The sequence below is a fragment of the Balaenoptera ricei genome, chromosome 20 (genome assembly GCF_028023285.1).
Source record: "Balaenoptera ricei isolate mBalRic1 chromosome 20, mBalRic1.hap2, whole genome shotgun sequence".
Classification (NCBI taxonomy): Eukaryota; Metazoa; Chordata; class Mammalia; order Artiodactyla; family Balaenopteridae; genus Balaenoptera; species Balaenoptera ricei.
This window is the reverse complement of record NC_082658.1, coordinates 14,044,207-14,067,329: the sequence shown is the minus strand read 5'-3', so window position 1 is coordinate 14,067,329 and position 23,123 is coordinate 14,044,207. Positions and strand designations below refer to the sequence as shown.

The 23,123-nt window shown below is 44.9% G+C and overlaps 1 protein-coding gene across 13 annotated transcripts in view; it reads right to left on the bottom strand.

Moving 5' to 3' along the window:
- The window catches only part of BPTF (bromodomain PHD finger transcription factor), a 141,484-nt gene extending 135,666 nt beyond the window's left edge, over positions 1–5,818 (bottom strand). For all 13 annotated transcript variants that reach the window (XM_059909118.1, XM_059909119.1, XM_059909122.1 and 10 more), the window contains exon 1: positions 4,980–5,818. In XM_059909118.1, coding sequence (XP_059765101.1) covers positions 4,980–5,592 — 613 coding nt within the window. In that variant the 5' untranslated portion in view covers positions 5,593–5,818. The remainder of the gene's footprint in view (positions 1–4,979) is intronic.
- Positions 5,819–23,123: the final 17,305 nt, after the last annotated feature.

Sequence of the window (23,123 nt, the reverse complement as noted above, 5' to 3'; positions counted from 1 at the left end):
AAGAGATCCCCAGAGCATGGCTAAGGACCAGGGAGGGAACAATCTACCCAATGCAAAGAGGGCATCTACTTGGATTTGCTCCTGTCTATGTCACCCAGACTACCAGTCTGCCACCAGTACCACCACCTTCTCACCCCTGGCACCCCCCCAACAAGGATCTGCAGTCACAGGGAGGACATGGGGTCTTGAAGAGGGAGGAAAGGCAGACCTAAGGGAACAGACCAGAGCTCCTGGCCTTAATATCCTCAATCCTGCTGCACACACACATTTCAATACCCAGCTCCACTTCCAAATATACACCAGAAGAGTACTGAGCCTGAGCTGTACACAAACCATCTATTATTGCATACCTCAGACGCACCTCTCTAATACCCACAGGTCATGTTGTCCAACTTTTTAATAACTCTTTGGGGTCCGCATTTTCTTTCTTTTAATTCTCATGTTTAACCTCTTCAGGTACCAATACCTGAAAACAGATCTCATTAATTTCCCTTATAATCTTGAACTCCTGTTCCTACTGAAAGCATTGCCATTCTTACAGAGGCATATCTGATGCATTCCTCTGTCTACACTTCTGATGCTGGAGAATTCTGAAGTACCTCCTGAATTGATCTTCCCATCCAGGGCTACAAAACCCATCCAGATCCCCACCAGTTATCTGTCCTCTTCCAATCCATCCTGCAGAACAGAAGTAATGCTAAACTTCCTGATGTCCCCCTGAAATCATATCCCACTTGTTTCCAAATCTTCTGATTGATCCCCAATACCCACAAATGAAATAGATCTGAAATAGACGGGGGGTGGGGGGGGGAGGGGAGGAGGCTTCAGAAATCACCTCTTCCATTAATTCTCTCAATTTGTGGGGGAAAGAACTGGCTGCATCGGTGATTTAACAGTATCCACGATTTGATTTGGTTTTGTTTCATGCTCCCACATGGTGCTGATAGGAATACAGCAAATCCCTTGGGTGTTCCAGGAGTGAAAAATGACTGAGGATCACTGATCTACCCCGATTGTTATCCTACAGATGAGGGAGAGAGGAGATGCTATAGCCTGGTTCTCTAAGTACTGCCCAACAATGGTGCTTTAGTTTTTTATTTCCTATTCACATACTCAGGCTCTTGCTAAACCAGGTTACTTAAGACTGCCTGCACTTTAGAATCAGCGCCTTGCTTCATGCTGCTCCCTCCCTTCTTCTGTCCATCCTCACTAGCCACATGCCCATCCAGGAAGCATACGCCCACACCAACTCCCCCAAATAGGGTATGATCTCGCCCTCCTTTAAATCTCCACTGCACTTTGTACCTCACTTGTAGCAATCAGGAATTCCAAGTACAATGAAAAAGATATTTGGTTGACACCGGGGAGAATAAATACTGCCACCAGGTAACAAATTCTGCTTCAGATAAATCTACAGTTCATTCATGGCACCTACGCCACCCATCGCCACTGTCATAATCCTTAGAGCACAGGTCCCCAACCTTTTTGGCACCAGGGACCGGCTTCATGGAAGACAATTTTTCCATGGACGGGGTGGGGGGGATGGGGGATGATGGCTCAGGCGGTAATGTGAGCGACGGGGAGCGCAGACGAAGCTTCAGTCCTCGCGCTCACCTCCTGCTGGGCAGGCCGGTTCCTAACAGGCTGCGGACCAGCACCGGACCCGGGGGTTGGGGACCCCTGACTTAGAGGACATAAATCACGAACTCTCCCAGGGCAACACCAGAGCTTTTGCTTTCTGAAGTCATCAGAAGCTCCAAATTTCAAAATACCACCTAGGTATTCTTAGAAGTTCCACACAAGTTAAATGCAAGAACTATTCTGTTTAAAGTCTGATTTAACTTTTTTGAAGTAGCAAATGCTTGATTTCAAGGTGCTGTCAGAACTTTACCAAATGCCTATTCAAAATAGATTTTCTATACAATCCTTCTCAATGTACTGGCAAACTATGTCATAAAACCTACAGGCTAAAATAACTCTAAATTTTAACAATAAAAATAAAAGCCTTATTCAACCAAATGCCTTGAATTTAAGCAAAACTAGATGATTTCAATTTTGTATTAACAAATTGTTATACCTATAGTAATATCTGTCATGTGAGTACCTTACGTACCCATTTAAAATTTCTCTCCATTAAAAGGAAAACATTTCACCTCCAGTGAATAAACTTTTTTAAATATATGGTTTTAGAAAATTAAGCTAGTAACATCAACCAATGTCTTCGCATCAACAGGTATATTACCTACAAAGTACTCAACATATGAATAGATGAATGAGTAATTTCTTATACTAGGAATTGAATATTTAGTACTTAAGCCAACATTCTAGTTTACAAAGCTTAATCATCTTCTCTAAATTACCAATAAAGTATATTCCTCTCTGAGCCCTGACAATACAGTTGGATTCAAATCCACCAAACATATTTATTTATGAGCTTTGGGGATATCTTAAACCATCTAGAACATTTTTTCCTTCCGAAGCACATACATACACATTTACCTAGAAGTACAGACAATAAAACTAATGAAACAAGTGCTTAGCCTAAACAACTCACTGTCATGCATTGTTATTCTAGGCAAGTAGACATTCTAAAAGCTTAGAACGGCAAAATGTATCATCTCTTCTACAATCTTGAGAAATAATGTTTCAAAAAGTAAAACATCTAACAATCTTGAGAAATAATGTTTCAAAAAGTAAAACATCTAACACATTAACACCACATCCAATAAAGAAAGGAAAATGCCTGGCAAGCAATATGAAACAGCAGCTCGAAACTCACTAACTCTGCTACTAAAAACATGCCCTGGTCAAAGTATCAAAATCTAATTAGACCAATATTTAGTTTCCCCAATCCAAAATATTTAGGAATTCTGGCACCCACAGGAGAATTAGCCCAACTTCATCCATTACAAGTTCTCACCTACTAACAATCATCTGTCCAACCAATCTCTGATGAGCACCGGCTGTGTGCGAGACGCTGTACTAGGAACTGCAGGGGGTGTTACGATCACTATAAAGATATATAATCCATAATTTCACGTAAAGATAGGACAACCATACACAAGGTAGACTACGAATGTCATCAGAAAAAACGAAATGTCATGGAAGTACATAAAGATATAAGCATCTTTTTAAAAAAGGAAACCAAACAACAAACTGTAATTTAACTCAGCATATACATGGCTCTCAACCCTAAATATTATTTGCTAGGCCTTCAAAGAGGAGTTAAAGTTAGCTGAACCACCCTGCCAAAACGCCTTAGCTCTGTCTCATCTGAGAAAACTTCCTCCAGTAGTGTAATTTACTCTCCACGGGTCTTTCCATTCTGGGCTCTTGGTAGAAAAGACCACATGTGATTTCTTAAAGTAAAAACTATTACTATAAAAGACGTACTAAAGTTAAGTTGGCAAGAAATGAAGAATGGTGTGTAGTCCCTTCTACATACAGGACACGAACACTTGACATTTGATTCATTCCTTTCATTCTCCTGCCAGCTCTCCCCACACCCGACCCCAAAGACAGGCAGATATTCTGTCAGGCAAAAGAAATTACCTTTTTCATGTGCTGTTAGGACAATCTAAACAGGTTTACATCTGACTTAATACTCATACTCCTCCAATGAGTATTTAGGCATTTATTAAAAAACAGACACATTTAAATATAACTACTGCTACTATCCTAGTCTCTTTTAAAAACAAGTGACACACCTTTATCACTTTGTTAAGACCCTATTCCCTCACGAACTTCACTTTGTAAATGCTCTGAAAACTGGATTCTAATTTAGTTAATCCAGATTAACAAAACTATAAAGGAAAAGTCTTGTAGGTTATCGCTATAAGTTACGGGTTTTTTCACAATTTAGTAAGCCGCAATTACGTATTTAATACAAAGCAGCCATTGTGTGTGTGTGTGTGTTTTAAATAAAGAAAATGCATCTCAGCACCAGCCTAGAGGAACTCTGAGAAAACAGGAGAGGAGTCACCATGGAGAAATTCATTACAGATCAGGGAGGACTATCATCCTCAGAAACAGAATGAAAATAAAAAGTCATTTTGCAATAAATCTCCCTATACTTCTGCTGTGTGACTTGGGAGTTGGTCCAAAAGTTCATCTTCAGCAATTACGTCTGCATGATCAACTACACGTCTCTGCAACAGGTGACAGGAAACTGCATTTCTCAGGCAAAGGGATCAAATTAGTTAAGACGCATGTTCCTGAGGTCTCTTTATTTTATTTTGCATTTTACCAAAATGATTTTGAATCAGATGAAATACTAAATTTGTTTTGGTTTCCTTTGGTTTTTCCGCTTCGCTTTTTAATCGGCCATTTACTCGCAACTGTTGCACGCGCCCATTAGCACTCAAGAATAAAAACAAACACACAGGACCAGATAAGGCTCCCCTACTAACCCAACTGATCCATTTCCTTAAGACACTTTTAAAACCACACAGCTCGGGGTGTGAAGAGAAGCATGTTTTGTGTGTGTTTGTATGGCACAATCTGTCTAAATCCTGAATTCCCTTTTTAGGAACAGATATAGAATAAAAATCTAAAAGAAACCACATTAGAAATGCAAAGAGGTTTGCAAAAACAAGAGGCTTCTTTCATTCCAAAAAACCAAACCAAAACAAGGGGAGAAAAATGAATGCAATGGATGTGTGTGTGCCAAAGTTTCAACCCTGCCCGGTGGAGACACTGCACTGGCACAAATTTTTAAGAGGAAAAAGAGGGGGTTGGTGGGGGGAGAGGGAGAGAGAGCGCGAGTGTGTGGCCTGCGAACTGCAACAATGCAATCTCCATTTTGAACAATGCGCCTCTTTCCTCTTGTAAATCTAGTTTTTTGCCACTTGATGTGCCGTCGCATTTCCCCTCTGTCTGGGGGGGAGGAGGGGGTGGGGGGAGACCAGAGAGGGAGTGAGCGAGGGGAGAAGGGGGAGGAGGTGGGGAAGGAGTCTGCAGCAACTGGGCTGGGTGGGTACCTGGAGTGCTGCTATAGGTGCTATGGCTCCTGAAGCTGCTTTCCGTGCAATAACTGGCGTCGTCGTCGTCGTCGTCTTCCATCTCCTCCGGATAATCGGAGTCATCGTCGTCCTCTTCCATCTCATCCTCCTCGTCGTCCTCAGAATCCTGGGTCTCCTCAGCCTCGCCGTCCTCCTCCTCCTCCTCCTCCTCGGAGACCATGTCCTCCTCCTCCTCCTCCTCCTCGCTCTCGTGGTCATCGTACACCACTTTGTTGACGGCCCTCCGGGCCGGGGTGGTCCGGGCCAGGTGGCCGCCGCCGCCCCCGCCCCCCGTCCTGCCGCCCCCGCCTCCTCGCCCCCCCCGGCCCGGGGCGCTGGTGCTAGGGGGGGCCGGCGGCGGCGGCGGCTTCCTCCGGCTACTGCTGCCCCCCCTGGGCGAGCTCAGCCGCGTCTTGGGCGCCACCTCAGCCTGGGCGGCGGCCCACCTGCCCCGGCTGCTGCCGCGGTGCCGCGAGCGGAGCCCCCCGATGGGTCCGGACGTGGGCGGCGGCGGCGGCGGCGGGGCCGGGGCGCAGCGCTCCGCAGCGGGAGCCGCGGGCTGCTTGGGCGGCCTGCCCCGCCGGCCCCTCATGTCGGAGCCGAGGCGGGGGGAGAAGGGAAAGCGGAGGGGGGAGGGGCGGGCGGAGGGGTGGCGGTGGGGGGCGCCGGGGCCGGGTGGGGAGGCCCGCGGGGCCGGGCGGGAGGGGCCCGGCCGGCGGAAGCGGGTGGAGGGAGAAGGCTCAATCCGAATTGCTGGGGCCCCACTCCGGATCGCCTTCAGCCGCCATCTTGTTTCTTCCCTCTCGCTCGGTGACTGGGGGAACCGACAGCGGCCGCAGGCCCGGAGCGCGGTCACGTGAGCTGCGCCGCCGACGAGCCTGGGACGGAGCGAGGCCGCACGGCGGCCGCTAGGGGGAGCGCGGCAACGCCGGGTCGGGGGCGGGGAGCCCCGGGCCCCCTCCGCTCGGCGTGGCTGGACTGCAGCCGCCGGCGGCTCCGGGGAGAGGGGCGCTCCCTCGCGAAGTGCCGCGGGCCGAAGGCCTCGGGAGCCGGCTGCCGAGCCTGAACTCACAGGGCCTCCTGCCCGCATCTCCCCTTCCCCGGCTCCAAGACGAGGGCCGGGAAGCCCCCAAATTCGTCCCCCTCCTGCCCCCTTGGGGAAACTGATGCTGAAAGAACCAGAGAGGGTGTCGGGCAGAGGGGGAGACTCCAGCGACCGAGGGGGCAGGGCAGCGCCAGCAACGGAGGGAAATTACCTGGGGGCGGGGAGACGAGCCCCCAGAAATGTGAAACTCCGAAGGCTGGGCTCTGGAGAGTCCTGAAATTGAGCCCGGTGACAACTGCTCGGGGGCTGTGCCAGAAGCCACGCCCAAAGCTGCCAGACCCGGAGCGAGGGTCGCTCTGAGACTCTTAGGATAAAATCCCCACCCAAAAAGCCTTCGATAAACTTCAGAATACAACTACATTCCAGTCTCCTCCACCTTTCCCAGGGTCCCAGCTAGAAACTTGACCACCTCAGAAAGAACTTTTTTATTTGCTGTAGAAAGGGTAACTTCCCACCTCATACCTACTTTAAAATGTTGTGTGTTTGTGTTATCGGGAAATAATTTTAATCTCTCTACCTGACAAGTAACCAAGTCTCGGCTAAACCCAGGGAACGAATCATAATGATGAAATTTTAGGCATCCCCAGACCAAGGCAGGGAGACTCAACTCGCAGTGGTCTGGGGCTAAGAGCAAGGTTTTATAAACATATTAATATTTATTGAAGCACGTGACCACCAAAAAGTGATTTAAGGAAAAATAGTTAACAGGATTCTGTCCACCAAGTGGCTTATTATAATGGAGTTAGAAGGATAGAACGCATATGTGAAATGAAAATGAACGTACAAGCATTAACTGCCAAATTCATTTATTCAATATAATTCCATTGAGCAGCAAGGGTGGCAAACTTACATGCCTTCAGGGACCAGGTGACTAATGAAAGTAAATCAGGTGAGCAAGGTGAGGACTTTGGCGGATGGAAGTGCCTGTTTTGTTTAAAGAGCGCAGCTTTGGGAATGTGAGCCTAAAATGGCCAGATCTTCGAATTTTTCAAGAGAAGGTGGAAATGTGCATTTCACATGAAATCTCTTGATTTTTAAACGTTGGCAACTGTCAGTTTAAAAAAAAAAACAACACTTCAGATTGATCAAAATGAATGCAGTTCAGATATAGCCCAGAATCTACAAGTTTGCAACCTGTATCCTGCACTATATAAAGTACAACGCTATGTACTTAAATAGAAAGATATTAAAAATGGTGACAGCCTTCAGAGTTTACAATCTAATAACGGAAGAAACCTACTTTAAAATAGGTTCCCCGGACTTCCCTGGTGGTGCAGTCGTTAAGAATCCACCTGCCAATGCAGGGGACACCGGTTTGATCCCTGGTCCAAGAAGATCCCACATGCCACGGAGCAACTAAGCCCGTGCGCCACAACTACTGAGCCTGTGCTCTAGAGCCCGTGCTCTGCAACAAGAGAAGCCACCGCAACGAGAAGCCCACGCACCGCAACGAAGAGTAGCCCCCGCTTGCCGCAACTAGAGAAAGCCCGCGTGCAGCAACAAAGACCCAACGCAGCCAAAAAATATAAAATAAATTAAAAATAAATAAATAAAATGGGTTCTCATTAGGTATTAGAAGTGATCTAGAGATGATTTAAAGTATATGGGAGGGGACTTCCCTGGTGGTCCAGTGGTAAAGAATCTGCCCTCCAATGAGAGAACACGGGTTCGATCCCTGGTTGGGGAACTAAGATCCCACATGCTGCGGGGCAACTATGCCCGTGTGCTACAACAAAAGAACCCACAACAAAGATCCGGCATGTCACAACTAAGACCTGACACAGCGAAAAATAAATAAATAAAATTTAAAAAAAATAAAGTATATGGGGGAATGTGTGTAGGTTACATGCAAATACTATGCCATTTTACATAAGGGACTTGAGCATGATTGGATTTTGTTATCTGGGGGTAGGAGGGTACGGGAAGAGCTGTCCTGGAACCAATTCCCCGAGGATACCCAGGGACCATTGTAAATAGAATCCAAGCTCTCAAGCTCTTGTCTTCCAGCTGGCTCAGTAGGCGTGAATTCCCTGGGTCATTCCACTATTCCTTAAAGCCAGCTGCTTCTGGTTGTCGGGGTCCACAATACGGGGCTAGTGAATCTGATAGGACAGCCAGTTTCTTTACTTATTTCACTGTAAAGTTAGTTCCTTGGTCAGATGCTGTTATGGACTAAATGTTTGTGTCGCCACAAAATTCGTAAGATGAAATCCTCCCCCCAATGTGATGTATTAGGAGATGGGGCTTTGAGAGTTAATTAGGATTAGGTAAGATCATGAGGGTAGAGCCCGCATGAATGGGATTCGTGCCTCTATAAGATTATGAGAGAGCCTGCTTCCCATCTCTGCTCTCCTCTGTGTGAGGATATAATACGTCGGCAGTCTGCAACCCAGAAGAGGGCTCTCACTAGAACCCAACCACACTGGCATCCTGATCTCAGACTTCCAGCTTGTGAGAAATAAATTTCTGTTGTTTATAAGCCCCACAGGCTATGGTAATTTGTGATAACAGCCTGAACTAAGACAGATACCGTGATGTATAAGATACCGTGATGGTGAATAAAGTATTCGGTAAACCCATTTAGGATGAGGATGGTAAAGGCATGGCTGGTAGGAAAGGAAATCCAAATTCAGTATAAACCTCACCCCAATGAGGTTGACTCACTTAACCACCATGACAGAAATAATACATGATAATGATTCCTTCTAAAACGGGCACTCTGCAGTGGCAACAGTCAGACCAGCCTTGCGGAGGAGAAGCCTGTGACGAGCTCATGACCCCAGTGAGCAGGCAGTCGGTTGACTAGGAAAAGGTCTTCATTCACCTGACCAGTCGTCTTGTTCACTAATTTATTAAAGCTTCTTTAGCAGTGGGGACATTTTTTAAAAAATTTATTTTATTGGGCTTCCCTGGTGGCACAGTGGTTGAGAATCTGCCTGCCAACGCAGGGGACACGGGTTCGAGCCCTGGTCTGGGAAGATCCCACATGCCGCGGAGCAACTGGGCCCATGAGCCACAACTACTGAGCCTGCGCGTCTGGAGCCTGTGCTCCGCAACAAGAGAGGCCGCGACAGTGAGAGGCCCGCGCACCGCGATGAAGAGTGGCCTCCGCTCGCCGCAACTGGAGAAAGCCCTCACACAGAAACGAAGACCCAACACAGCCCAAAAAAAAACAAAAAAAATTTATTTTATTTTTGGCTGCATCAGGTCTTCATTGTGGCACGCGGGGTCTTTGTTGCAGTGCGCAGGTTTCTCTCTAGTTGTGGCCTGTGTGCTCAGTAGTCATGGTGCATGGGCTCAGTTGCCCCACGGCATGTGGGATCTTAATTCCCCGACCAGGGATTGAACCCACGTCCCCTGCATTGGAAAGCGGATTCTTAACCACTGGGCCACCAGGGAAGTCGCAGGAGTGGGGACATTTTGATAAATATTCATATAGGGTACAAGTACTCTCACTTTCTAGGTCTATTCTGAGGTTCATCTACAGCTACATCCTCTCTCCCAAACCTCCTTGTCACCAGCCTAAGTCCTTACCCACCTGGGCCATGAATTGGTGTAGAGTCTTTCTCAAGGCAAAGAGAACCACAAGAGTACAACTCAAAGCTGTGCCCACTGGGAGGACTTCCTTTTGCCACTTCCAAGACCATTTTCAAGACCATCTCCAAGTGTAGCTAGAACACCTTAGCAGTCCACTGCCAGCTGATACCATCTGTTAAACCAAGCTCAAATGTCTTCCTTAGTCACCTAGTCACAGGAGTTTTCCATAAGGCCACGGTGTGAATCGAGGGAGGAGTGGCAGTAAAATGGTAATAAACATACAGGCATACCTCATTTTATCCTGCTTCACTTTACTGCGCTTTGCAGATACTGTGTTTTTTTACAAATTGGAGGCCAACGTGCAAGCAGCTGGCATGTCAGCTCCCATAAAGTGGAGGGTTCCTTCAATGTGAGAGGGGATGTAGGTTGGGTGAGATACGACAGAGAGAGAAGTGAACATGAGTTGACTTGGACTTGGGTAACTTGGAGAATGATGTATCACAGACCTACAGGTGAGACTCAGCAAGTCAGCACAGGAGCTGGTTTAGGAAGGAAGTGATTAGCTCTGTGACCTTAGATGAGTCACCCTGACTGGGCCCCAGTTTCCTCACAAATAAGTTAAGGTGCTGGGTTAGATCTGTACTTTCCAACCCTTTCACATTATAGCACCCAATGAAAACTAGAGGGGCTTATTGAATGTGATAAAATGTTTTCTTTATAGACTGTGATTATAATAGAAATTAAATACATAGCATTAGAGACGATATTAAATTGTGAATTTGTTAACACTTTTCAAAAAGTCATTTTTATTAAATGAGAAACTTGAACTTGAATCCTAGTACCTAATTTTATATTCTCAGCTTTGTGTTTTAAATAGCTCGTTCCTGACTGAGACTTTTGAACAGTGATCTCTTTAAATGACAAGAAACTGTATAGCAGTAGGTGACCCAAAGAAATTTAAACCATCTTTGATAACCATTCAAACATTTACAAGAGTAGAAATTATATTTAAGTTATATTTAAGGCTCTTCCTCTTCTTTCATTGACAAATGTGCTTATGAAGTTTCTTGTGGATTTTTGATCCAATCAGACTTGTTCATAGCTAGTATTTCAAAACCATGATTGGGGCTTCCCTGGTGGCGCAGTGGTTGAGAATCTGCCTGCCAATGCAGGGGACACGGGTTCGAGCCCTGGTCTGGGAAGATCCCACATGCCACGGAGCAACTGGGCCCGTGAGCCACAATTACTGAGCCTGCGCGTCTGGAGACTGTGCTCCACAACAAGAGAGGCCGCGATGGTGAGAGGCCCGCGCACCGCGATGAAGAGTGGTCCCCACTTGCCGCAACTAGAGAAAGCCCTCGCACAGAAACGAAGACTCAACACAGTCATAAATAAATAAATAAATAAATAAAAGAACGTGAATTTCTTTAAAAAAAAAAAACAAAAAACCATGATTGAAGCCCTAGTTTACAGAACACGGACACTATTAGAATAGTCAGTTCACAGTTTGGACATCATTTGTGGCACACCGGCCACAAACAGACAAAATTATCCAACATCAAAGTTTGTGGAGATGGAGTTTCTGAGCTGTCTGCGCAGAACCCCCGCCACACACACGCACTCATTCACAACTCCCTGCCCGCTGGCTGCTCCTTATGTTCCTTGGGCACCTGGGACACAAACTCCTCCAGCATCTCTACGTAGGCAACAACGTGCCCTGCATCTGGCTGCCAGTGGTGGCCTCTTGCTCACTCTCAGACCCCGCCCCCCTCTCTGAAGGCCATCAGAGGATGCGGCTGTAGTGAACAGGGGTGACTGGTCCAGAGGCTCCAGCCACACTGGGGGCTGGGAGGATGAACGTCTCCGCCCGTCCATACCTCATTCGCTGTGCACTAGTGTGTGTCATAGCTCCCTGGTTCGGCAGGTCTGGATTAGATCATCTCTATGGTTCCTTCCAATGCTAGCATCTGTGCTTATGATCCTGTGATGCTTCTTATTTAGGTAGGCTGGATTTGGCTTACTGATGGGAAAATGAGGTGGAAATGTCTAGGAGACAGTTTGAAATGTGGACCGAAGCTCTAGCGAGATTAAAACTAGAGGTATGATTTGGGAGCCAGATTTATTGAGATGAAAGTGGCAGCCACGTGGATAAGTTAAACTACTATGAAAGGAAGTGCAGAGAGAGAAAAGAGCACCTCATATAGACCTTGGAGAATCATTTACATTTCAGAGATGAAAGAACAGGAAGAGAAGTCTATTCCATGATGTAGAGAATGATCAGTCAGGGAATTCCCTGGCGGTCCAGTGGTTAGGACTCCGCGCTTCCACTGCTGGGGGCACGGGTTCGATCCCTGGTGGGGGAACTAAGATCCCACATGCCGCGCTGCATGGCCAAAAAAAAAAAAAAAAAAAAAGAGAGAGAATGATTAGTCAGTATCAACACTAGCTTTGGGGGCCTTCCCTGGTGGCACAGTGGTTAAGAATCCGCCTGCCAATGCAGGGGACACGGGTTCGAGCCCTGGTCCGGGAAGATCCCACATGCGGCAGAGTAACTAAGCCCGAGAGCGCCACAACTACTGAAGCCCGCGCACCTAGAGCCCGTGCTCTGCAACAAGAGAAGCCACCGCAGTGAGAAGCCCGCGCACCGCAACGAAGAGTAGCCCCTGCTTGCCACAACTAGAAAAAGCCCGCACACAGCAACAAAGACCCAATGCAGCCAAAAATAAATAAATAAATAAATTTTAAAAACAAAAAGTAAAACAAAACAACAACAACAACAAAAACACTGGCTTTGGGGTAAGGCATAACCAAATGGAAAACAAGGGCTGATTGAGGAAACTGTACCCCAGACCTATGAACCTCAAATCCTACTTTTCCTCTGATCTCTTTGACCACTCCCCTCAGTTTCTTTTGTGGACTCATCTCCCTCCACCTACTGGCTCCAATGTCATTATACTCAGACTTCTGTCCTACTTACACATCGCCTGGACCCTCTCACCCACACCCGTGACTTCTGTTGCCACCCAATGAGCTCATGTTTCCCAAACCAGCATCTCTTGTCCAGACCTGTGCTCTGATCACCTGTTTCTCAAGCAATCATTTGATTAGTTTTCTCACTTCCCTGGTACCAGAAGTAAAAGCCCTCTGAATTTAAACACAAATATTCTGCTCACCCATCAGTCCTTATTTAGGGAGGAACACAGCCTGCCTCCAGCTGAGAAAACAAACGCCATCTGGGGACCTAAAATGTTTGCATCTTTGGAAGTATTCCGTGCAGTGAAATAGAGTCACCAACTTATCCCCAATCTGCCAAGGACTTTCCCAGTTTTAGCCTGAGTCTTGCATCCCAGGAAACCTCTTGGTTCCAGGCAAACCCGGTGGTTGGTCACCTTCCACGGAGGTGTCCACAGTGAAGCACTAGCAAGGGCAAAGTTCTGGAAAGAGTGGCTGTGCCTATAAGTACAGACATTTGATGAATATTGGGGTGGCAGGGGAAAGCAGATATGCTCTAGCTATTCCCTAGGGCGCCCAGAACATTTGCAAAGGTCTGCAGGAGCAGGTGGGGGCAATGAGGCAGAGAAATTTGGGTACAAGGTAAATGTGGCCTCATTTAAACTCACAGGCTGGAGAGGCCCGGGGACTTTTGGAATATAATTACATAGCCAAGATGACACCACATACACAGTTTTGTCTAGGGCTTTTGTATTTGTAATTCTACAATACAGACTCACAATTTAATGGCTGCATAATATTCCAGGAGGATTTTGAGTTTGTTTCAATGTTTTCCCTATTACAAATAACACTTCATGAATATCTTTGTGCTAAAAGGTTTTCTTCTGTATTAAAATGTTTTTCAATAGTAATTTACAATTATCATTGATGGCACGTATACATTTTGAGATATTATCTCATTTAATCCTCTATATTAAAGCACCACTCTGGAGCAGGTATTATCTTCCTTAGATAGAAACTGGAGCCCCGAGGCCATGTCATTTGCCCATAAGCTAGAGCATGATGGAGCCAGGACTCTAAACCAGCACCACTGTACACCTTTTAAAATATGCCGATGAATTTTGATAAGTTCAGGGCCGCATTGTCACTTGCCTGGGTTTGTTCTACTGAACCTCCCTGAGCCTTGCATCTGCATCTCTTTATTTCTGGTTATATGTGTTGCCCAAGTCATCACATGTATTTCTCTTTTGCATTTCTCCCACTGTGTTGTATTTGCTTGTTTACACATCTGTTCCACCTGCAGGTGGGGAGAGCCCACCAAGGGTAGAAATGCATCCTATTCATCTCCTCCCAACATACCTAGCAGAATGGAGTAGAGACGAGCGATTTGTTGTTGAATGTGCAAAAGGAGAACCAACTGGTAACTTAAGAGTGAAGGATTATGGGACTTCCCTGGCGGTCCAGTGGTTAAGACTTCGCCTTCCAATGCAGGGGGTGTGAGTTTGATCCCTGATCTGGGAGCTAAGATCTCACATGCCTTGCAGCCAAAAAACCAAAACATAAAGCAGAAGCAATATTGTAACAAATTCAATGAAGACTTTAAAAATGGTCTGCATTAAAAAAAAAAAAAATCTTTAAAAAAAAAAAAAGAGCAAAGGATTATTACAGGATTGAATGGACTGGAACAACTTGATGGGTGAGAGCTGATGGTCTTGTATGTGCCCAGAGAAAGTGACATCATCAGGGGCCAGGGGGGAGGGGAGGAAGGACTCGATCCAGGCAGACAAGCTATTCTGGACTGCGGGAATGGAGGAAGCAAATTTAGGGCGGTGGGAATGTCCATGGATGCCTTCACTTACTCACTCACTGGACCCAGCATGTTCGGGCAACAGTAAGAAGAATAAATGGAGATTTCCCTGGCTGTCCAGTGGTTAAGACTCTGTGCTTCCACTGCAGGGGGCATGGGTTTGATCCCTGGTCGGGTATCTAAGATCCCACATGCCACGCAGTATGGCAAAAAAAAAAAAAAAAAAAAAAAAAGACTAAATGTGTTGGGGCAGCTCTGTAATCCGGGGCAGGTTTCTTGACCTCTATTGTGTCATATGTAAAATGGGGACAATGACCACTGTACCTATCTCATAGGGTTGTTATGCATATTAAATAAAAGAATGCACATGAGGAGCCCAGTACAGTGCCTGAAACTCAGCAAACGCTGCTTAAAGTTAGGGATAATAATAATTATTATGATTCTATAATTATTATTTTATTAATAGGAGAACACTGAGAAGTGTGTGTACAGTGACATGGAATTGTCCAATGTTAATACTCAGGAATCAGGTCTGGATTCAGCCCTGGGGCTACCACATAATAGCATGATTTGCATAATTCTTTAACCTCTCTAAGTCCTAGTTTTCCCAGCTGTTAAAAATAAAGAATAGTACTTATTGCTTAGGACTGTTTCAAGGACTAAATGAAAAAAATTCACATAAAGCATTTAACACAGAGCCTGGTAACATGGGAAGTTCTCAAAAAGTTTGTCTTTTGATTATTATCTTTTAAGTACATGGAGGTTAAATCTCTACCATCCCATCGTCTCCCTGGGAAGAACACTGCAGTTCACATCTGCCCTGAGCCCTGCTCTGACTTACCCTTAAACTCTGTTAGCTAAGTAAATAATCTATTTGCAGTGACAGCACCTTAGATATGTTTTGTTCTTTACATTTGATGCACTTCTTTTGTAAAATAATTATTTTACTAGTTATACAAGAAAAGAATTAATATATTCTCCTGATTTAAACAATTAAAATATTATAAATTCAAACCTAAGCCAAAATGAGATCCACTAGGATGGCTGTAATTTTTTTTTTTTTTTTTTTTTGCCAAGTTGCTGATTTCTTTTTTTTTTTAATAGTAATCTTTTATTTATTTATTTATTTTTATATTTATTTTTGGCTGTGTTGGGTCTTCGTTTCTATGCGAGGGCTTTCTCTAGTTGCAGCAAGTGGGGGCCACTCTTCATTGCGGTGCGCGGGCCTCTCACTATCGCGGCCTCTCTTGTTGCGGAGCACAGGCTCCAGACGCACAGGCTCAGTAGTTGTGGCTCACGGGCCCAGTTGCTCCATGGCATGTGGGATCTTCCCAGACCAGGGCTCGAACCCGTGTCCCCTGCATTAGCAGGCAGACTCTCAACCACTGTGCCACCAGGGAAGCCCCCTATAATTTTTTTTAAAAAGGAAAATAAGTGTTGGTGGATGTGGAGAAATTAGAACCCTTATATATTGTTGGTGAGAGTGTAAAATGGTGCAGCACTGTGGAAAATACGTTGGCAGCTCCTCAAAAGATTAAACATGAGTTGCCATATGACCCAGCAATTCTACTCCTAGGTATATAGCCAAGAGAATTGAAAACATGTTCATGCAAAAATTGTACACAGATGTTTATAGTAGCATCATTCATAATTGCCAAAAAGTGAAAACAACCCAATGTCCATCAACTGATGAATGGATATATCCATAAAATGGAACATTATTCAATGTTTTATTTATTTATTGGCTGCACCCCGCAGCATGTGGGATCTTAATTCCCCAACCAGGGATCCAATGCGGGCCCCCTGCAGTGGAAGCGTGGAGTATTAACCGCTGGACCACCAGGGAAGTCCCCTATTCAATCTTTTAAAGGAAGGAAATTCTGACATATGCTTCGACAAGGTTGAACCTTGAAGACGTGCCAAGTGAAATAAGCCAGACGCAAAAGGATAAATACTATACAATTCCACTTATATGAGGTCCCTAGAATAGTCAGATTCATAGAGACAGAAGGTAGGATGTAGTTGCCAGGGGCTGTGGGAGGAGGGAAATGGGGAGTTACTGTTTAATGGGTACAGAGTTTCAGTTTGGGATGCTGATAAAGTTCTGGAGAGGAATAGGGATGATGATCGCACAACAGTGTGGATGTACTTAATGCCACTGAACTAGACAGTTTAAAATGGTTAAAATGGTAAATGGATTTTATGTTTATTTTTCCACCATTAAAAAAAAAAATGATGCTTAATGAAAGAAGCCAGACACAAAAGCCCACATATTGTATGACTTCAATACATGAAATGTCCAGAACAAGCAAATTCATAGAGACAGAAAGTAGATTAGTGGGTTGCCAGGAGATGGGAAAAGGGAAATGGGGAGTGACTGCCAATGGTTACAAGGCTTCTTTTTGGGGCGATGGAAATGCTCTGGAATTAGATAGTGGTGATGGTTGCATAACCTTGTGAATAGACTAAAACCCACTGAACTGTACAATTATTCGGTGAGTTTTATGGTATGTAAATTATATTGCAATCGAAATTAATAAAAAATAAATAAGTGGTACAAGGAATGGGAAAATATATATATAAACATGCTTTGTCTTCTTTAATTAGCTCTCCTCACCCTTTCCGCAACAAAGTTACTCTCAACTGATACTATTATTATCAGTTAGTAAGGTTTCTAGTCCCTTTTCTAACATTTACATATATATATCTCCAGAGAAGATATGCAAGGTTAATTCGTTTTTTCTTTGTGATTTTGTACTTTTTAAATTTTTTCTTTTACTGAGTTTGTGGTTCCACAACTTCCTTGCCCCCCCCCCCTCCATGGACTTTCTTTCTGCCTCATTTGGACTCTGCTCAAATTGACCTAGTTTTCTCTTTAATCAAGTCTTCAGGAACCAATTCATTACCATTAAAAATGATCTAACAAGCTTTATGTCGATCATTGTTAAAAAATTCTTTTTTTATTTTTGGATAATGCAATCACAAAGAATGTTACTTGACTAGTAAAAGACAACGCTTCTGAATAAAAACATATGCCAGCAGGCTTACCTGATGATAAAGATAAAGATGATTGCAGCTGAATGCTGCATCTGCCAGACAATGGTTTTAGATTTTCTGTGATCCCTGAAAGCCGTGAAAAATGTATCGCCCGGCATCTTGATAAAGAAATCAATTACCCACCTCGTTCTGCATGAAGAGAATAAGAGGATTTAAAAAAGTAATAACAACAAAAATGGCAAGAATAAAACAAACTGGGAAGAGACATATGTTTCAAGCTAGTATTGCGTTGCCTGAAAATAGCCTTTATGCGTTCATATATTCAGGGTGATTTTTATTCCTTCATTCCTGAGTCCTCCGAACTCATTGGGGACATTTATCCTAGAAGCAGCCAGCCGCCAGCTTTCAACCACACCCGATGTCATTTTTCTTAGCTTGTCAGGACAGTTAACCAGAGTGGCCTCTGCCCCCCCCTACCACAGGCATCCCATTCAAGAATTCACAGCCCCTGCTGGCCTGGCCGTAGAAAACGAATTTAGTTTGCAGGAGGAAGCTACACATGATCTTTTTTCCTGAACTGGGTTTCCATCGTGATGGAGTTACTTCTTTTGCCCTTCACTGCTCTCTGAACAGCGCTGGCAAATAGGAAGTGAAGGAGGTACAGGTTTTTCAAAGCCCCATTTAGTCTTCCTACCGGGTCATTTTCATGGAGCAACACAGGGATGGAATAGTTTTATTTCCTGATCAATTACAAGCTACCCTCAGTAACTGCAGCCATTTCATTATCTTCTTGCCCTCACAAATGCCGTCTTCTCAGCCAGGAAGCTATAAAGCCAACGTCTTACGAGGTTCGGAATTTTATTAAACATTTATTTGCTTTACTCAAAAGTGAATGTATGTTAGCTTGATCATAAAACGAATGACCTTTTTTTTCAGGGGAAGGAACGTGGCAAATGAAACATGGGACTCATTTGCCAGCTGATGCTGAGGGCATAATATAAATAAGAGGCTGGGGGTGGGGAAGCTTCCCACACCTTGTCTGGGATAGCGCATCCATAGATTGAGGCTGGAAGGAAAGGATCTGCTGCTCTGGGATCACACACACGCACACACACACACACACACACACACACACACACACAGGATTGACCTCAAGAGCAGCCACGGCCAGGCTGAACCTAATTTCAGAGGCTCTGCCGTCAGCCAGGGCTACTGTAGTCTTAAAGCTGTCACTATCCAGGACTGCACCTTGCTTTGCTGATTCTCTACCTTCTATCATGTTTAGAAAACTAGACCCAGATCACAGAGGCACGGAATGAAAGGTAGTCTTGCAGACGTGCCTCAACCTGTTTGTATACACAGAATCCCCTGGCCAGAGTTGTGGCCCATAAATGAATGAACAGAATCCCAAATCTAGCAAGAGGCCTCCGACCTCCTGCAGCTCGGTCTTCTACCTGATCCCTCCACTAGGGGACCTGGGGCTCAACATAACTGAGGAGGGGGCTGGCCAGGAGGCAGGGCATGGGGGACACAAGTATTACTGGCTCCTCAGTCTAGCCCCACTTGCATTGCATTCCTTAAAGATGTCAGATGTATCTTTGCCCTGTAAACACTCAGAGCGCATTTTGATCAGAAGAATGTTTAAGTTGTGTCATGGAAGGATTCGTGGTAAGGCTAGATTCGAAATGGTTTACCGAGAAATTGGGGTGTAGTACTTAAAATCTAGATCACTCTGGATTTGTGGGGATGGGAGTTAGATTTCAATGTAAGTCTTGAGAAGTTGGAAGACACGGCAGTGCTCTTAGGCTTGGGCAAGGCTCCTGCTCTCTCCAGGGGCTGATGAAAAGGTCCAGCCTAGCCTTCTGGGGCATCGTCTTCCACTGGTGACATCCTCATCCTTCTGCCAGACCTGCCTAAGCCTTGGCCCAGCAGTTCCAGATCAACGGCAGGCACGCCACCTCCAGGCCAATCCCCAGAACTGTAGTTTGGTGAGCTAGACTGACATTCTGGGTCTCGTTCATTCTGGGCAGTGTATCCTTGGGACGTAGGGCAAAGAATCCACTCTTCTGGGATGGGGACACCCTCCCTTATGCAATTCTAGAATCTAGGGTTTCTTGGGGCTCAAGAATCTGGGTGGTCCATCCCCTACTTTGCCACCCTGTTTCCCCTGAGTGACCTCAAAAAGAAATGGGATTCCTCTGGTACCAGCCTCGCTCTGTGTTTTGTGTCAGGGATAAACAACTCCTTCTTTTTAACTTGACCTTGGCCTCCCCCAAATCAGCCTGGCCTGACATCCTCAAAGCCAACCCTTCCGGCCTGTCTCAAGAAGTCCCCAGCCTAAGTGACTTCCTCCCCTGTGACTCCATGTCAAGAAACCTAAGATGGCTAAAGTTGACCTTGTGGGGAAGACAGACTTGCTAGGGAACTAGGTGGCCTTCAAGGAGGGGTGTCCCTCACCTGACAGCCAGGCGTGCCCGTGACACACTCACCTCATCTCACGCCTCATCACAGTCTTCAAAGACTGGGATTCTCACGTTTGCCAGCTGAGCAAAACTGTTTAGCAGATATCTTGTCACAAAAGCTGGGGACGGCAGGGAAGTCCCACCTCCAAAGCCCCATGGCCTGAGAACTTTGCAGCCATGCCAGGTTTGTTGCTGCTGGTCTAAACAACTCTGCAAGACCATCATCCAATTAGCTGAAATCCAAGCTGCCCCAAAGGTAAGGAAAGGGATGCACAGGATCCTCTTCCGCCTGAAGCATCAGTGCCTGGGCAGCTGGAACCTGCACAGCAGTGCTCGGATCAGATAAGCCACTACTTGGCATGTCACTAAGGATCATTCAAAATCCTTAAAAGAACTTTTGGTGGCCCTGCGGTCTGAAAACTGTCCCTAAAATCCATGAGTCCTTGAATCACAGGTACTCTGGCTAAGAATAGACCGCAACAGTCCTAAGGGCTCATATACCCTCTCCAGGCCCTCGTGATGCCCACAGGCATCACATCATTATGGTTGGGGAAGGGATACCCAACCCTCTAAGTGGGTGACTCTAAGTGGGTGACTCTACCCTCTATACTGGACCTTTCTTCTGGGTTCCTGATGGAATATATCAGTCAAACTATAGAGAATTCTCTCTGCTCCCTGCCCACCAGGAAACATGGCTGCACCATCCACCTTAACTGTAAAATCTGCTAACAGTTCAGCACATTCCCATGTCCAAAATACACTGACCCACACTTACCATGGCTTCCATTTCTCGAACGCTCTAAATCACCAACCATCTTACCAGCAAATGGTTAGGACCTCAAGGGCTTGCACCCTAGGGATGTACATCAGAGTCACCGGAAGAGCTTTTCAAAAACAGAATTCCTGCCATAAATAGATATTTATGAGGTCATTTGATTTTCAACAAAAGCATCAAAGAAATCCTGTGGGGAAAGGAAAATGTTTCCAACAAAGGTTGCTGGAAAACTGGATATCCATACCAGGTGAAAAAACAAAGGAACCCTGACCCCTTACCTCGCACCATACACAAAAATTAATTCAAGAAGAACCCTAGACTTAAATATGAAAGCTGAAACTATAAAGCTTCTAGAAGAAAACAGGAGAAGATCTTCATCACTTGGGTACAGGCCAAGGTTTCTTAGGACACAGAAAGCAATAACCATAAAAGAAACATTGATAAATTAGACTTATCAAAATTTAAAACTTTTGCTCATTAAAAGACATCATTAAGAAAATGAATAGATGAGCCACAGACTGAGTGAAAGTATTCTTTTTTTTTTAATAAATTTTATTTTTTGGCTGCATTGGGTCTTCGTTGTGGTGCGTGGGCTTCTCATTGCAGTGGCTTCTCTTGTTGCGGAGCACGGGCTCTGGAGCGCAGGCTCAGTAGTTGTGGCGCACGGGCTTAGTTGCTCCGCGGTATGTAGGATCTTCCCCGGACCAGGGCTTGAACCCGTGTCCCCTGCACTGGCAGGCGGACTCTTACCCACTGTGCCACCAGGGAAGTCCCAAGTATTCTCAAAATATATATTTGACAAAGGAGAGATATCCTGGACATAAAAAGAACTCTTAAAACTCAATAATAAAAACAATTCAATCTTTAAAATAGGTGAAGGATTTAAAAAGGCATTCCACAAGGGAAGACATATGAATGGCCAATATATACATGAAAAAGTGCTCTCCAACATTTAGTCATCTGAGAAATGCAAGCTAAAATCACAATGAGATACTTCTATACTCCCACCGAAATGGCTAAAATTCAAGGCTGAAAATAGCAAATGTTGAAGAGGGTAGTAGAGTAACCAGAGCGCCCGTATATTTTTGGTGGGAGTTAAACATAGCACAACCACATTGGGAAAATGTGTGACAGTTCCCCATAAAATTAAACATGCACCCTACCTTATAACCCAGTGAACCTATTCCTATGTATTTACCCAAGAGAAATAAAAACACGTGACCACACGCAGACACACAGTTGTACAAAAACGTTTATGGAAGCTTTAATTGTAATAGCCCCAAACTGAAAATAGTTCAAGTGTCCAGGAGAATGGCTTAAAAAAAAACCCCTGGTATTTCATACAATGGATTACTATTTACAGTAAAAAGGGACAACTACTGATACATGTAACAACATAAACAAATCCCCAAAACATGACTTTAAGTAAAGGAAGCCAGACACAAAAGAAGACATACCATTTCACTCTATTTTTGTAAAGTTCTAGAACAGGTAAATCTATGGTGAAAAAAGAAATCACAATAGATTGTTATCTCTGGGGAGGTGGAGGAGGGATTGAATGGAAAAGAGTACGGGGTGATATTCTGCATCTCCAGAGGGGTTTGGGTTATACGGGTGCATGCATTCGTTAAATTCATCAAAGGGTATATTTAATATCCATGCATTCCATTGTATATAAGTCTGACCTAAACAAAAAAATTTTTTTTTAATTTTATTTTTGGCTGCGTTGTGTCTTCGTTGCTGCGCGCAGGGCTTTCTCTAGATGCGTTGAGCGGCGGCTATTCTTAGTTGAGGTGCGCAGGCTTCTCATTGCAGTGGCTTCTCTTGTTGCGGAGCACAGGCTCTAGGCATGCGGGCTTCAGTAGTTGCAGCACGTGGGCTCTAGGGGGCTTCAGTAGTTGTGGCGCACGGGCTTAGTTGCTCCGGGCGGCATGTGGGATCTTCCCGGACCAGAGCTCGAACACTTGTCCCCTGCAATGGCAGGCGGATTCTTAACCACTGTGCCACAAGGGAAGTTCTCTAAACAAAACTTAAAACTCATAAACAAACACATGATATGTATGATGAAGTATACTGATGTTTGTAACTTACTTTGACATGCATAAAAAATAAGATGGGTTGATGGATGAATAGACAGGTGGGGAAACGGACAGATGTGTGATCAAACAAATAGTAAAATGTAAATTATAGAATCTTATCTTGGGTATATTGGTAATTATTGCACAATTTTTTTCAGTTTTTGGGGGGGTGGTAGGAACGCTAAACTGAATTGGTGATTTTTGTTCCTTAAGTGGTAAATAAATATACATGGATGTTTGTTAGACTTTTGTCATATTTTTGTTCTCGAAATAGTCCATAATAAATTAATTAATTAACAAACACATAAATAAGAGTTACCAGGTGATTCTGACACCCACTCCTGGGTGGGAAAAAACCCACTGTTGGGCTCTGAGAGCTCACAGATCTGCTTATACAGCATGCTGAGGAG